Raw genomic sequence first — 15,767 nt, forward strand, 5'->3', positions numbered from 1 at the left:
ATCGCCAGCCTATTTTATGTCCACTGCAGGACGGAGGTTTCTCCCTGCGATTTCCAATTACCCCTGTCCTGTGCCAACCGATTCACACTAGCGCCTGTAAATTTCCAAATTTCATCCATCCACCTAGTCTTCTGCCGTTCTCGACTGCGCTTCGCTTCTCTTGGTACTTTTTCTGTAACCCTAATGCTCCACCAGTTATGTAACTTGCGCCTTACATGACCTGCCCAGCTTCACTTTTTATCTTGATGTCCATTAGAATATCGGCTCTACCCGCTCCCTCTATGATCCAAACCGCTCGGCTTCTGTCAGTCCTAATTAAGGTTCCGCTGGATATGTCAGCTGCGGTAAAATGCACTGATTGTACACCTTCCTCTTCAATGATAATGGTAAGCTTCCAGTGGGTAGCTGACAATGCCTGCCGTATGCGCTCCAAAGTATTTTTATTCTTCTCTACATTTCTTTTTCATAATCAGGGTTCCCTGTGAGTGATTGACCTAGGTAAACGTACTCCTTCACAGACTTAAGAGGCGGACTGGCGATATTGAATTATTGTTCCCTTGTCCGGCTATTCATGATTACCCTTGTCTTCTGCATACTGATCTTAAACCCCACTCTTACAATCTCTCTGTTAAAGTCCTCAATCATTTGTTGTAAGTCGTTTCCAGTGTTGCTGAACAGGACAATGTCATCTGCAAACCGAAGGTTGCTGAGATATTCGCCGTTGGTCCTTACTCCTAAGCCTTCTCAGTTTAATAGCCTGAATACTTCTTGCAAGCACGCCGCGAATAGTATTGGAGAGATTGTCCCCTTGCCTGACCCCTTTCTTTATAAGAATCTTTCTAATTTTCTTGTGGAGAATTAAGTTACCTGTGGAATCCCTCCAGATATTTGCAAATATATTTCGGTAATCACCTTGTATTCCTTATTGCGTAATTCCTATATTACTCTTTGTTACTCTACTGAATCAAATGCGTTTGGTAATCTATGAAAGCCGTATAGATAGGTTGATGGTTCTCCTCAAGTTTCTCGATTACTTGAGTGGATGTCAACATGGATGTCAACCATTGTAGAGTATCCCTTCTTGAAGCTACCCTGTTTCCTTGGCTAATTGATTTTATATGAAAATATTATTACTTAGGTAGACGCCGACGAAAAGCTATGCACAAGTATATTTACAAGAGGAGTGTTGGAGAAGTATGGGAGAGGCCTTTGCCCTGCAGTGGGCGTAACCAGGCTGATGATGATGATGATGGTGATGATATTTACAAGAAAATACGCTGCGCTTGGTCAAGAGGCAACAGCCCGCGCTAGCTTCTAATCGTCGTCGTCTTCTTCTTACTGCTCGGCTCTTCGTCATTGGAAATACTATCCCGTAGCACTTGCCACGGCGGCAAAAGCGCAGTCCCGGAGCGACTAAACGCTGGACCCGGAAGCAGTGTAGTAGGCCTTGAGCCTACTGACGTGCGCAACATCACTAGATGCCAGAGTAGAGGATAAGGTTGAACGCACAGGAGCAATTTCGTACGTCACAGGCGTCACCTGGCGGAGCACGCGGTAGGGCCCTGTATATCGCGAAAGCAACTTCTCTGAACGACGTAACGATAGGGCGACCACAGGAGCACGAGCGAACCAGGCGAAAAGTGTACGTCACGGTGGCGGGCGTTGTACTGACGCTGCTGAGTGGTTTGAGAGGCCGTCGATCGAGATCGAGCAAGCTGGCGTGCATGGTCCGCGAGGGCGGTGGCGGGGCGCGCCTACTCGCTTGTTGAGATCGCAGCAGGAGGAAGTGCCGTGTCTAGGGGCAAGGTCGGTTCGCGACCGTACAATAGATAAAATGGAGAAAATCCGGCGGTGTCGTGCCGGGAAGAATTGTACGCAAATGTGACGTAAGGAAGGGTAATGTCGCAGTCGTGGTGGTCCTTGGAAAGGTACTTGGACAGCATATCGGTAAGAGTACGGTTTAACCGCTCTGTCAGGCCATTGGTTTGAGGATGGTATGAGGTAGTCAGCTTGTGTTGAATGGAGCAGGAACGCACGGTGTCGCCGATAACTGTCGAGAGGAAGTTACGACTACGGTCAGTAAGCACCTGTCGCGGGGCGCCATGAAGCAAGATGATGTCACGCAAGAGAAAATCCGCGACGTCAGTGGCGCAACTGGTAGTAACAGCGTAAGTGATAGCGTATTGGGTGGCGTAATCAGTTGTGACGGCTACCCAATTGTTCCCAGAGGATGACGTGGGAAAGGGACCCAGGAGGTCTAATCCAACATGGAAGAACGGTTCCACAGGGACGGCGATCGGCTGGAGATGACCGGCAGGTAGCACCTGAGGTGTTTTCCGATGCTCGCAGGGATCATATGCAGCAACTTCCTCTTGTCCTTCGTCCGGGTTGCGCTGCCCACCCGTAGGAACATGAGCAACATAGCGTCGGACGGAGCGAGCGAGACCAGGTCAATAGAAGCGGTGGCGGGTGCGGGCGTACGTGCGAGTTACCCCAAGATGTCTACAGTGCGTGCGTCATGCATATCAAAGAGCACAGTCTGTTCCAGATGCTTAGGCACGACAAGAAAAAGATCAGGGCCGTCAGCGAGGAAGTTCCTTGGGTACAGAATGCCGCCCTGGAGGACATATCGGCGAAGGGATGCGTCGGTAGATGTAGAGCGCAGTCGCTCGATGAGTACTCGCAGCGATAGGTCTCGGTACAGCTCATCGGCGATGTTAGCGAAGGCAGACAAAGAGAAAATGCCGTTGGCGGTACTACTGTCGGTGTCGTCAGGCTCGTTTACCGGGTAGCGAGACTGGCGGTCAGCGTCCTTGTGTAGTCAGCCAGATTTGTAGGTGACAGAGAACGAATATTCTTGGAGGCGTAAGGCCCAGCGACCAAGTCTTCCTATAGAATCTTTCAGTCAGGATAGCCAGCAAAGCGCGTGATGCTCTGTGACAATGGAAAATGGTCGGCCATATAAGTATTGGCGGAACTTCACAACCGCCTCAAGTAGGGCCAGGCACTCACGCTCAGTGATGGAATAGTTGCGCTCCACGGGTGAGAGGAGCCTGCTGGTGTAAGCGATAGGACGGTCGTGGCCGCGCTGGCGTCGTGCAGTACTGCGCCAAATTCGTGACCGCTGGCATCAGTACGGACTTCGGTAGGCTCAGAAGGATCGAAATGGGCCAGAATGGGAGGCGTTGTGAGGAGGTCGATTAGAAGCGAGAATGCAGAGGCCTCGTTATCGCCCCACCTCACTTTTTTCACAAGCTCGGTTAGTGGTCGTGCTATGGCCGCGAAATTTTTCACGAAACGGCGGAAGTACGAGAAAAGGCCCATGAAGCTGCGCACATCCTTGACACACTTTGGAACAGGGAAGTGCGTAACAGCATGGATCTTGCCTGGGTCCGGTTGTTCTCCGTTCGCGTCGACGAGATGTCGAAGGATGGTAATCTGGCGACGGCCGAATAGCCACTTCGATGCGTTGAGTTCCAGACCGGCTCGCCGAAAGACTTCCCGGACTGCTGAGAGGCGCTCGAGCTGCCTAGCGATCGTTGCGGAGAATACTATAACGCCGTCCAAGTAGCAGAGACACGTGGACCAGTTTAAACCGTGAAGAAGGCAGTCCATCATGCGTTCAAATGTGGCAGGACCGTTACATAGACCAAATGGCGTCACTTTGAGTTGATGAAGACCGTCGGGTGTTAGAAAGGCCGTCTTCTCGCGGTCGAGATCGTCCACGGCAATCTGCCAGTAGCCGGAGCGAAGGTCAATAGAGGAGAAATAGCGAGCACCGTGGAGGCTGTCGAGAGCGTCATCAATCGGAGGTAGGGGATACAAGTCAATTTTGGTAACCCTGTTAAGGTGCCGATAATCCACGCAAAAGCGCCATGATCCATCCTTCTTTTTTACCAGTACAACAGGTGATGCCCATGGACTACATGACGGTTGAATAATGTTCTTGGCAAGCATTTGGCGAACTTCGCCGTGAATAACTTGACGTTCAGCCGGTGATATTCGATACAGTAGGCGATGAACAGGAGGGGCATCCCCGGCATTAATGCGATGTTCAACAGCTGTAGTTTCGGCCAAAGTACGGTCGTTAAAGTCAAAATTATCGTGGTAGGAAAACAGAATGCGGTAGAGCTGACGAGCGTGCTCGGACGACATGTCGGGCGCAATCATTTTCTGTAAGTTGGCGATGGAACAAGTTGCCGACTGCGATGGTAGAGGACGATCAGCTGAAGTGTCGTCTACTGTAATAGATGCGACTGAGCGATCCTCGAATGAGCAAAGCTGGGCCAGAGACATCCCGCGTGGCAGCACTTGTGTCGTCAAGCCAAAATTGTCCACTGGCAGGCAGACGCAATTCGCCGTAACAGATAAAACTATGAGGTACTGTGATCCCGTGTGTATGGAGGGTGTCTTGCAAAGGAGCCGCGATGCAGTCACCGTCCGGTACTAGTGGGGATGACACGAAGTCAATGTAAGTCAGTACCGAAGGTGGCAAGCGAATGAAGTCGACGGAGCTGAGGCGACTGGGGTGTGGTTGAGCGGGATCCAGAACAGGCAGGTCAAGGTGGAGAGCACTGGCGGAACAATCGACGAGAGCACAATGTGCGCAGAGGAAGTCTAAGCCGAGGATGATGGCGTGGGGACAGTGGGCGATGACTGTGAATGGTACGATAATGGTGCGATCGGCTAAGGAGACACAGGCGGAACACATACCAATTATAGAGGCTGTTCCGCCATCAGCGGCAAGGACAACAGGCGTCGTGGCGGGCGTGAATATTTTCCTCAGCCAGTTACGAAGGTCAGCGCTCATTGCCGACAAATGCGCCCCAGTGTCTATGAGAGCAGATACAGAAACACCGTCGATGTGCACGTCAAGAAGGTTCAGATGAGTGGGCAACGTCAGTAGAGGATTTGGCAGCATAGGGAGCAATGCAGCGTTATCTCGAGGCGCTACATCGTCTAGTTTTCCAACTGGGAGCGGCGTCCAAAGGGAGCCGGCGAATAGGCGCGACAGGGCTGGGGGGAGCGAGATTTTCGTCGTTGGGGCGAAGGCGAACGAGAATAGGGGCGGTTCGGCGCAGGAGAATCTCCAGCGGCATTATCGGAGCGGGCAGCATAGGGACGAGAAGGGCCATCTGGGGGGCGAGAGTAGGCAATATAGGTAGACTGGTTCGGGGAAGTCTAGCGACTGCGACAGTGCCGAGAAAAGCACCCGATTCGGAGCAGTGAAAACAAATGGGCTTGTCGTCTGCAGTGCGTCATTCGGACGGGTTGCGGAAACGTGGTGTGTACGAAGATGCGGAACGGGACGGAATCGTAGAAGCCGGGTGGGTGTCAGGGCGATGGGCCGAGGAGATGGTGTGAAGACCCATGTTTGCGAACTCCTGGCGGGCAACTGCCTGGATCAGGGAAACCGTGACTGCAGGTGCATTGGAGGGGCTGGAGTCGAAGGCAGCCGGATAGGCGGCCTCGATTTCACATCGCCAGTGTTGTTGGGACGAGGAGCGTCGGCCCTCGGGGGTGTTGGGCCGTCGCCAAACTGCTGGTCGATACGTCGGCTTTTAGCGAGTTCCAGGCGGCGGCACTCTTTTATAACTGCATCCACCGTCGCCACGTTGTTAAAAAGGAGCAAGTTGAAGGCGTTATCGGCAATGCCTTTGAGGATGTGGGAGACCTTGTCGGACTCAGTCACGTGTGCGTCAAGTTTGCGGCACAGAGCCAAGACGTCCTGAATGTACGTAACGTATGGCTCAGTTGAGGTCTGCATACGGCCGGAAAGCGCCTTCTGCGCGGCAAGTTGGTGACCATAGGGGTTGCCACAGAAGTGTCGGAGCTTTTGCTTAAGCGAATCCCAACTGGTGAGCTCCTCTTTGTGCGTCCGAAACCAAACTTGAGGTGGGCCACCAAGGTAAATGACTACGTTGGCGAGCATGATAGTAGGGTCCCACCGGTTATTTTGGCTGAAGTGTTCGTACAGGCTGATCCAGTCCTTGACGTCTTCCCCATCTTTGCCCAAGAATACGCCAGGGTCACGGGGAGCGGGGAGAGTGGTGTAGGTCATCGAAGTGGCAGCAGGTGTCGGAGCCGGCGGAGTCGAGTTGTCCTCGCCGGGAGCCATGAAGGAAGGCTCAACGTACCGTACACTGCGAAGCTCCGTGACGAGGTACAGGGAACGTTCACCCCCACCAGATATGTTACGTAGGAGGACGCCGACGAAAAGTTATATACAACTATATTTACAAGGCAATACGCCACGCTTGGCCAAGAGGCAATAGCCCGCGCTAGCCTCTAATCGTCGTCGTCGTTTTCACCCTGCTCGCCTCTTTGTCATCGCAAATACGGTTGCGTAGCAATATATTGATGAAAATTTTGTGGAATGCTTGGAGTAAAGTATTGGACCTATAATTTTTCTTTTCTTTAACGTTTCCCTTTTTGTGGATTAGTATAATATTTGCACTCTTCCAGTTTTCTGCGTTCCTTGAAGTCGATAGACGATTCGTATATAGAGCTGCCAGTTTTTCAAGCAATATATCTCCTTCATCCTTGGATAAATTGACTGCTATTCAATCTCCTCCGCCACTTTTCCGCGTTACATGTCTTTCAAGACCCTTCTATCCTCATCGCTAGTTATAGGAGTCTCTGGAGTCTTTTCCTAACTGCTTCAAATGAAGGTTCCGCGGCTCATCTGGCTGCTGCACAGGGCAGTACAGAATTCTTCCGCTTCTCTTACTATACCTTCGAGATTGCTGATGGCATTACCCTGCATATATTTCAGTGCATACATCTTGGCTTGCCCTATGCCAAGTTTCCTTCTCAATAATTTCATGCTGCATTCATATTTTACGGCTTCCTCAGTCTTTACCAAGTTATGATTTCGAATATCTCTTATTTTCTCCCTGTTGATCAGCTTTGACAGCTCCGCCTATTCAATCTTATCTCTTGAGGTGGAGACTTTCACTCTACGTCGTTTCTTTCCTAGGTCTTTTGTTACTTGGGAGAGCTTGCCTACTGGTTGCCTTGGTGCCTTACCTCCCACTTCAACTGGTTCCTCTGAAGGCTGTGTGGTTACAGTTTATTTCATTACATTTAGGTCTTCATCTCTTTCTTCTACGGCTGAATGTTTGCTTGCGAATACCAGCTTGACCTTGTCTGCTTTTACCCTTACTGCACCTTGGTTGGTCTGTTTCTTCTCGACAAGCTTTCCTCTTTCTCTGTTCAAATTAAGGTGAAACGTAGTCTTCACTAACCTATGAATACTGTATATGTCTCAGCTAAATGCAGCGTTAGTGCAGACATAATAAACACGAAGAAATGGACCATAAATTGTTGCAGAGTATCTTCCTGTTCGTCTCGTATCATGCCGCGTAATTTCTATTGAGTTTGAAGTTGCAGTTTTTTCGTTTTGTTGAGTGGTGGGGAAGCGTGGGAATGCAGGTCTATTGAGTTTCCAGGTTTAGTTTCTGCTTTATAAATATCGCAGCTTCAAAAAAAAACGGAATGCAGAAATGCGTGGACGTAATCGTCTAGCCTATCCTAGTGGCTGCTGGACTTAACGTGTCAGTGTTTAATCGTGAGGAAAAGGTATAGAGACTCAACAGTTAAAAGCTACACGGCAATAAGAGGAATGGCAAACGTAAAAAAAACTACAAATGCCAAATAGTTGTGGAAATGTGACGTGCAATGGTTTCCATACACATCGCACCCCAGAATCAATGTCTTGCCGAGTACTTTCTGATATATACACAAGCATTCGCTTTACACATTTCGTCGTGCATGTCTCAGACGTAAGAGTGACGCTTTTTTAAAACGCCACATTGCGTTGTTCTTCACTTGTTTGTTCTACTCGACGACGCTCCTATACCAACTTCGGTGCACGGTAACGTTTACGCTCAGTCCCTGCTTGACGCCATAACGAAGCTAATTTCTTGTTGCGACTCCTTTTCCTTGCTTAAAAATCTTCCTTACTGAGCACGAAAAATGAAATAAGTGACATAGTGGGACGTTTTATTTTTTGTAGACTGCATTTCTTAACTGCCAACGAACGTTGGCAAGTGTTCTTAGTTGCTCATGAGGTGGCTTTGGTCTGGGAGGAATCTGTCCACAAAAGCCTTTATAGCACACCTGAAAAAGAAAACCCGGTCGTATATTTAGCACCCTAGTAGGCTTAAGGTTTCGCTACAGATACATGCACAGCGACCAACCCCTGCTGTATATATATATATATATATATATATATATATATATATATATATATATATATATATATATATATATATATATACCACACATTGTGCTTACAGACTTCGTATGTCCTAAGTTGCGACAAGCTTTTTTTTATCATCGAACAAAGACTGTTGGCCACTCCATCACGTCCTCTGTTTTTTTCAATGCCAGCGGAATCGCTCTCTCTCCAATGGGACCCGTTGGCGCTCCTTAGTTCAATGAGTTGCCGCGATTTACCCAGACGGAACGACTAAAAGCCCTCAATAAAAATCAAAACTAGCGTCATCCTTTGAAGATTGCCGCCGTCCTCCTCCCCTGCGCTTTCCCTCGACTTTCAGCCCTCACATTGGCCGGACAGTGGCGCGTGCCCGCGCGCGATTTTTTTTCTTGCTGGCTTTTTTTTTCCTCCGCCGCCATCGCGGTGGCAAACTGCGAGCTGCGCACGCCGGAACCTCGTTTCGAGCCTCATTTGCCTTTATTAGCGTAGTTCCGTGTTCGCGGTGCTGCGTTGCTGTGCCTTCGGGTGCAGCACAATTGCACGGCATGGCATGCGACATTTCCGCATTCCACCTGCCAAGCGAGACGCGGCACGGGGGAAGGTCTGGCTTCAAATAATCAGCCGGGATGATTTAAACCCAACGTAAAGGTCCCGGGTCTGTGAGGCAAGCGAGCACTTCGCTCCATCACTAATCTCATACGCTACCACTTGTATGCCGTTTCCTTAGTTTTTCGCGCTTTTTTGTGCAGCATGTTGGCGTTGCGTTTATTTGGAACTCTCGTGCCCGACTTCAATCAAGTCGTCTTCAAACGCACATGCTTTTTTGTCTACTCAGTCATACATTCCACTGGGTTGTCCTTGTTTGGCCTGAATGCTTGCGAACAGTGTATTTTGAGTGTATCGAAGTACGTTACGAAACTGTGACGACACGTAGGCAAACAGGTGCGCTGATGCCGTTCCGATCATCATACGCCGTTATTGCTCTTTCGCGCCTTATCCATTCGCGTCGAACCGTTATGAACATTGACCACACCTACTCGAGCTTCAGCACCGCCGCACGGACGGTACCTGCAAGCAGTCTACGATGGATGGATGGAAGGTAGGAGCGTCCCCTTTGAAACGGGGCGATGGCAGTTGCCACCATGCTCAGATTTTTATTTTGCCTTTTATGTTTATCTGTGTTCTGTGTTATTGAATTTCTCGATTTTCTTTAAATACGTCTTCCTAACCTTTTAACCTTATGTCACCTCTCTGCTTTTGTGCCACCAATCCTCCAATCGCCTTTTGCTAATTTCCACCGCATATTTATTTACATGACTATTATTATCTCTGAACCCTAGGGCCTCAGGAAGGGTGACTGTGGCCGCATCGACATCGGGCTTGATACCATCACATTTTAGTATGAGGTGTTCCATTGTTTCTACATATTTACCACACACAGTACATGTGTCTTCTTCTTCGTTAAATTTCTTTTTATAGCGCCGCGTTATAAGACATCCTGACCTACCTTAAAAGAGTAGGGCACTGCCTCTTGAGTTATCATAAAACGCTTCCTTCCTGATTCACTGTTTCCAGTATCGATATAGTTCCGCACTATGCTTCTTTTCCATTGAATTTATCCAATTTTTACCTTCCGCGTTCTTAACCTGTCGTTTAATGCTCTGTCTTTCTTCGTCCTCGTGTCTGGCATAGTTATTGGTTAATTTCCTAGTTCTTTTCCGCCATTGTGAGTCAACGCTCTTTCTGTATAGGTATTTAAACACCTTAGCTGCCCACCTGTTATCGTCCAATTTCCTCAGATGTTTTTCTTATAGGATTTTACTCTGAGCTTCCCGTGCTTGGAACGATGCCCAGCCCATGTCCCCTTGTACTGCTTCGTTTGTGGTTTTCCCGTGGGCACCTAGTGCTAACCTTCCCACGGCTGTCTGATTTACTTCTAGTCTTGACTGCACCTCTGCCCTTAAACATAGGACCGCATTCCCGAAAGTAAGCCCTGGCACCATTACTCCTTTCCAAATACCTCTCAGTACCTCATACCTGTTGTACCCCCACAATGCCCTATGTTTTATTATCCCGGCATCTCCTCGCCCTTTTGCTATGAGAGACTGTTCGTGCTTTTGCGCGTACATCTGCCCTTTGTTTATCCATATCCCGAGATATTTGTATTCGACCACTCGGGGTGTTCCATGGCCTTGTATTGTAAGCTCCTGATCAATGGTATCGTTGAAAAACATCCCACCGGACTTACCTGCATTAAAACAGAAACCTAAACTGTCTCTTTCGTCTCCACACTTTTTAACCAGATTTTGCATATCTTTCTGGCTACCTGCTAACAGTACAATATCGTCCGCATAGATTAAACCCGGTAGTCGTTGCTCAACAACCTTTTCGCCTATTCTATACGACAGATTATACCCTAGATTGCTTCATTGTAACCTTCCTTCCACGCTTATCATATAAAGCATGAACAGCAGCGGTGATAGAGGACAACCTTGCCTTAATCCTTTGTGAACCTCAACAGTTGTCGTACTCTTAATTCCTTCCCATGTTATCTCAACATTATTTTCTCAATATAGTTCCTGTAGAAAATCAATTAGCTCATGACCGATACCTTCAGCTTTTAATATGTTCCACAGGAGTTCCCTGTTCACGTTGTTGTATGCACCACTTATGTCCAGGAAGGCTAAATGCAGAGGTCTATTTTCCGCCTTAGCTATTTCTATACACTGGGTAAGCACGAACAGGCCATCATCTAAGCGCCTACCACTTCTGAACCCGTTCTAAAGTTCTCCGAGTATTCTATTACTTTCTACCCATGACTGCACTTCTAATTTCAGCGCCTGCATCGCCAGCCTATATATAACTGATGTTACCTTAATTGGTCGGAATACATTTATGTTCTTATCACCCTTTATTTTATAAATCATATTCATTTTACTCTGTTTCCTGCTGTGCGGAATTTGCTTATTTGTTATGACTGCCTCCAATGCTTTTATCAGCGTTTCCTTGCTTGTTGGGCCAAGTTCATTATTTAACTTGATTGGAATTTCGTCTATACCCGCGGACGTGCATTTTGGAACATTTGCTTCCGCCTTTTTTCAGTTAAGATTGGTCAGTTCTAAGCTGTTTTCTATTATGCTATTCTGTGTTGCTCCCTCATTTGGGGCGATTACCCTATCGTCTTTCCTAAATGACTCTGCTATAACTGAACCAATGTAGTTCACAGTGTCATCTCCCTCTAAACAGTTTCCTTCGGCATCGTGAATCTGTTCCTGTTTTCTGTGATTAGCTTTACCCAGACAGCTTATATGGTTCCAGAATTTTCTTGACCCCCCTTTAGTTGCATCGCGAACTTCAGCCAGCCAGCGGTCAGAGGACTGCTTTATTTTAGCCTGGACGAGGACCTGCACTTTTTTGGCCTATTTCCTCTTCAGATAACTGCGCCGTCTTTGCTACTCTGTGTTCCCGAAATGCGCACCGTCGTTGTTCGATGACCTCTCTTATTTCCTTATTCCACCAATTTCGTGGCTTCCTCTTTCCTCTTCAGCGGTGTCAACAATGAGCGCCACCTGCTGGCATACTTAGCACTTTGCGTTCTCTCCACTTAGCGTTGAAGAAAGACGCGCAGAGAACATGGAGGGCGTCTTTGGAGAGCGTCTGCTAGTTTGGCATCGCGGAGGGGAGCCAACGCCGGCGTAGGCGGAGGAGAGAGATGGCGCTACTTTTCTTTCATTTACGGGTTTTAGGCTTTGTTTTACGTACGACTGCTTGCACCACACGCGCCTCCGAGCGCGGGCCGCTGCCATTCGCGTGGAGAAGCGGTAGACGCTCCGTCCCTTCATCTGCCAGGTCGTCGTGTGACTGTGTTCCGCCGACTACCGCCGTGAGGCGCCACCCTGATGGTACTCTTCTCCGCGACCGTAAAGCAGGCTCGAACGCTAGCCGATGGCGGGGAGTAGGAGAGGGCGATAGGTGAGGGTGCTGAACGGTTGGATCGGCTGCATGTCGCTTGCATTGATAAAAAACAGAGGAGGTGGCGGCCACTCTGCTAAGCCACGTAACTTTTCTAGTTAGTCTGAATCACGACACATACATGCTCGTTCATTTCAAATATTGGTACCAATCAGCGCCATATTTTTTTTGCTCATTTGGAGAGACCACCTCCGTTCGCGATGCGTACGTGATCACGGCCGTTATCCCAGTATGGGAAGCATCGAGCTCGCTTATTCCCGACGCCGCCCCGGCTGCGGGAGCAGCCGTGGACCTTCTCCGTCGGTGTCGCTGCTGCTGGGAGGCGGCTATCAAAAATTGAGAGCTAGCAGACCAGCTCTTGGCCGTCCGGCAAGCCAGAGATGCCGCCCGAGTCCAAGGACTTCGAGCTGCCACCTGGGGCCACCAGAAGAAAAAAACTGCCGGACCATTCATTAAAAAAGTTTCTTCTCCTTCTTCTTCTTCATTTGGAATCACGAGCCTACAAATCTATTGCGATTCTATTGAACTGCTTTACATTGTCATTCTGTAAAGTGTATAACAAAGATTGACACATATTTGATTCTGTTTTATCTCCCCGTGTGAGCTGTACAAGCAAGTAGGCGTGAACTGTTTAATTGTTCCGCTTCAATAGGAAGAATAGGGCGCACGCCTGTAACTTGCCAATCGAAAAGCAATCCTGATCTATGCACTTTCTCATCTATGTCCTTTGATGACCTAATTAAATATATCAGTCTGGTGCAAATAAGTTAGGAGAACTTGGATGCAGTGTCAGGCACGAAGAACTTTCGGTTTGCGTTCCAAAGGAACTAGGAACACTTCAAGCTGTGCATAATAGGAAACAATTCTCTCATCAGGTGCCCCCTTCCACAATGCAGTGTAGCTAACTGGCCTCAATCAGGTTAGCCCCCTTTCGTTTCCCCGTACATTCATCTCTCTCTCTGAAGTCAAGTGTATTTTTGTCCACCTGGCATGAAGTTGTCGCAAGAAATTTGCGGGCAGTAGATTTTTCATTTTAACGTAATTCTTACAGATTAGTACAGTAGACTATATTTAGCTCCAAACTTCATTCACATTCTTTACGCGCCCAATAAAGCCAACTTGCTCTGCTTACCAGCGAGATGTAACAAATTGCGCAAAAAAAGCCTGAAAGGCATCCGACTGTTCAGCATAAATCTTCATAGTTTTATATTTATATTGACGAACCATATATGTAAAGCTTCGCCTTTCTAATTTCGCTCTTCGTATTAAAGTCCTAAACATTACAACTGCCTCTTTGTTCAATTTTGTATATTACACCAACTTCACTCTGTAATAAACTACCCAGTGTAAGAGTTTGGGTCGGGCGTATAAAAACGGGTAGCTGGCCCATGCCGTTGTCCGACTCATCCACCCTAAAAACGTTGTTGAAGGGACGAACGTGTTCTCATCGAGAACGAGGGGTACTGGGTTTATTTACGACACACACACAAAGAGTGAAGAAGCTTACATCTCATCAGTCTAGCATGACTGAAGTGACGCATACACTGAGGAGCCGAAAAGTTCACTTAAACGCCGTCTGTCCTCCTTAGATCCCTAGGCCAAGGAAACCTGCCGCTCCACTTCCTGTCCGTGACGGCGACAGTAAACGAACAAACAACACTCGATCCGCAAAACGTGTCTCGCCTTGCTGGCGCCGCAGCTCTGTCCGAAAAAGATGCGCTGTTAGCTTCACGAAGCGATTGGTCGCAGTGTTAGAGTGAAAGAGTAGCGATCATAATATTGATCCGTCCCGAATAACAGCAACGTTATGTGGCAGATGTTGTAGCCAAATCACTACATATCTTGCAATGGCAAACAACCGACTAACTACACAAGTATTTTACCAAACAGTACCCTAACAGAAGTGGAATGAGCAACGTACAGGCGGAAATTATTATATGCCGTTTGCTAGTAGGATCACAATAAGCTTACCAGATTTTTCCCCGGGCTGCATTGCATGTAATCAGGCGCGTGATGAATATTGTATTCCTTCTCCCCATCAGCATTGGTCGTTGCGCACACTAAAATGCACTTCTCTATAGCGTATTCTTCGCTATAAACCTGCAATGTAAATATATATATATATATATATATATATATATATATATTTCGAAGGAAGGTTCTGTAGGTCCGGTTCACGGGTAGTTGAAGAAGTGTGTGAAGTAGCACACTTACGATACCTGCATTTTCCATGTCTTAAGATTACAAAACATGAAAAACGCAATCTTCGTTAGCGCGCTACATCATTGCTTCAACGATGCATATATATATATATATATATATATATATATATATATATATATATATATATATATATATACATACGTACATACATACATGCATACATACATACATACATATTCATTACATTGAAGAAGCTTGCTTTATTAATGGATATACGAGTAGTAAATCGTTAAATCATTTGCTACTTAAAAAAGGTCACTCTGACTGCTTTATCTTGCATTCGAAGCCTCAATTTAGCAAATATAAGACGTTGCGATTACTCATACTGTGCTTTCCGGGTCTAAAAGCGTGGATACCTATGATATAATGTAATTACGTTTCCCTTGAAAATAATGAGCGTAATACACCATGACGTATTCCCACCCATTTTCACCCAAAAATGGTAGTGACTGGAATGCCCTGCCCGCCTACACTGCTAGAAGTACTAGCCCAAAAATATTACACGAATTACTTACCAGGTCTGTTTGGTGCGACCTTTCTTTGTTTTTCCTGTTTTCTTTCTTGCCTATTCTATAGTTTTTTTGTGCAAATCTATGCATGCACAGCACAATGACCTGTGTGTCACCATATCATTCCACGTACCTTATGACAAGATGCCATTATCGTTCATTCATTTTTTGCTGCTATTTCTAATTTTCTGTTTCATGCAAAGTGCTCTATATGAAATTAGTAAGTGTCCATTCAATGCCCCCCCACCCCCTCAACAACGGTGTAATGCCTTAGAGGATAGAATAAATAAATAATTATACAAATAGATAGATAAATAAATAAATAAATAAATAAATAGCTTACCGGGATAAATTATACCGCTGCGGCATCTTTGTGCCGATAAGTACAATATTCGGAAGCGTAAATAATAGGCTTTCGCAAATTTGCTTCGGAGATCGGAGGCAACAGTGGTGGCGCGGCCTGTTTAAGACAGGCAGCCTGGTCCATTCTGCAAGAAAGAGCGAGTTGATATTGAAACAACGTTCCTTTTACCTTCCAATTATTATTTAAACAGAAACGTGCCCTTGCACTACAACAGCGATGAACCGAGGATTAGCCTTACACATATGACCACGGTAGAAAGATAAGACATTGACATGGAAACAGGTGACACGGCAACACGGCTTGGAAGTGCAAAGCTCGCGCCGCATCAAACAAATCCACCATTGGATCCCAGGTAAGCGCAAACCGTTTCCTGGTTTATACCAGTGAACATAGAGTCACCGATACTGCTTGAATATATGCAGTAGGACATTCATTACCATAATTATTATCATCCTAATAATTTGAATTTTCTTTTCTC

General features: G+C 47.2%; 1 protein-coding gene across 1 annotated transcript in view; it reads right to left on the reverse strand.

Annotated features, from left to right (window-relative positions):
* Positions 1 to 8,003: 8,003 nt before the first annotated feature.
* LOC142564308 (venom metalloproteinase antarease-like TpachMP_B) overlaps positions 8,004 to 15,767 on the reverse strand; it is a 33,668-nt gene continuing 25,904 nt past the window's right edge. Inside the window, exons 7-9 of the mRNA XM_075675259.1 lie at positions 15,269 to 15,413; positions 14,165 to 14,293; positions 8,004 to 8,121 (exon numbers count right to left, since the gene is read on the reverse strand). Coding sequence (XP_075531374.1) covers positions 15,278 to 15,413 — 136 coding nt within the window. The 3' untranslated portion in view covers positions 8,004 to 8,121; positions 14,165 to 14,293; positions 15,269 to 15,277. The remainder of the gene's footprint in view (positions 8,122 to 14,164; positions 14,294 to 15,268; positions 15,414 to 15,767) is intronic.

This window comes from Dermacentor variabilis, chromosome 11, assembly GCF_050947875.1.
Source record: "Dermacentor variabilis isolate Ectoservices chromosome 11, ASM5094787v1, whole genome shotgun sequence".
NCBI classification, from domain to species: Eukaryota; Metazoa; Arthropoda; class Arachnida; order Ixodida; family Ixodidae; genus Dermacentor; species Dermacentor variabilis.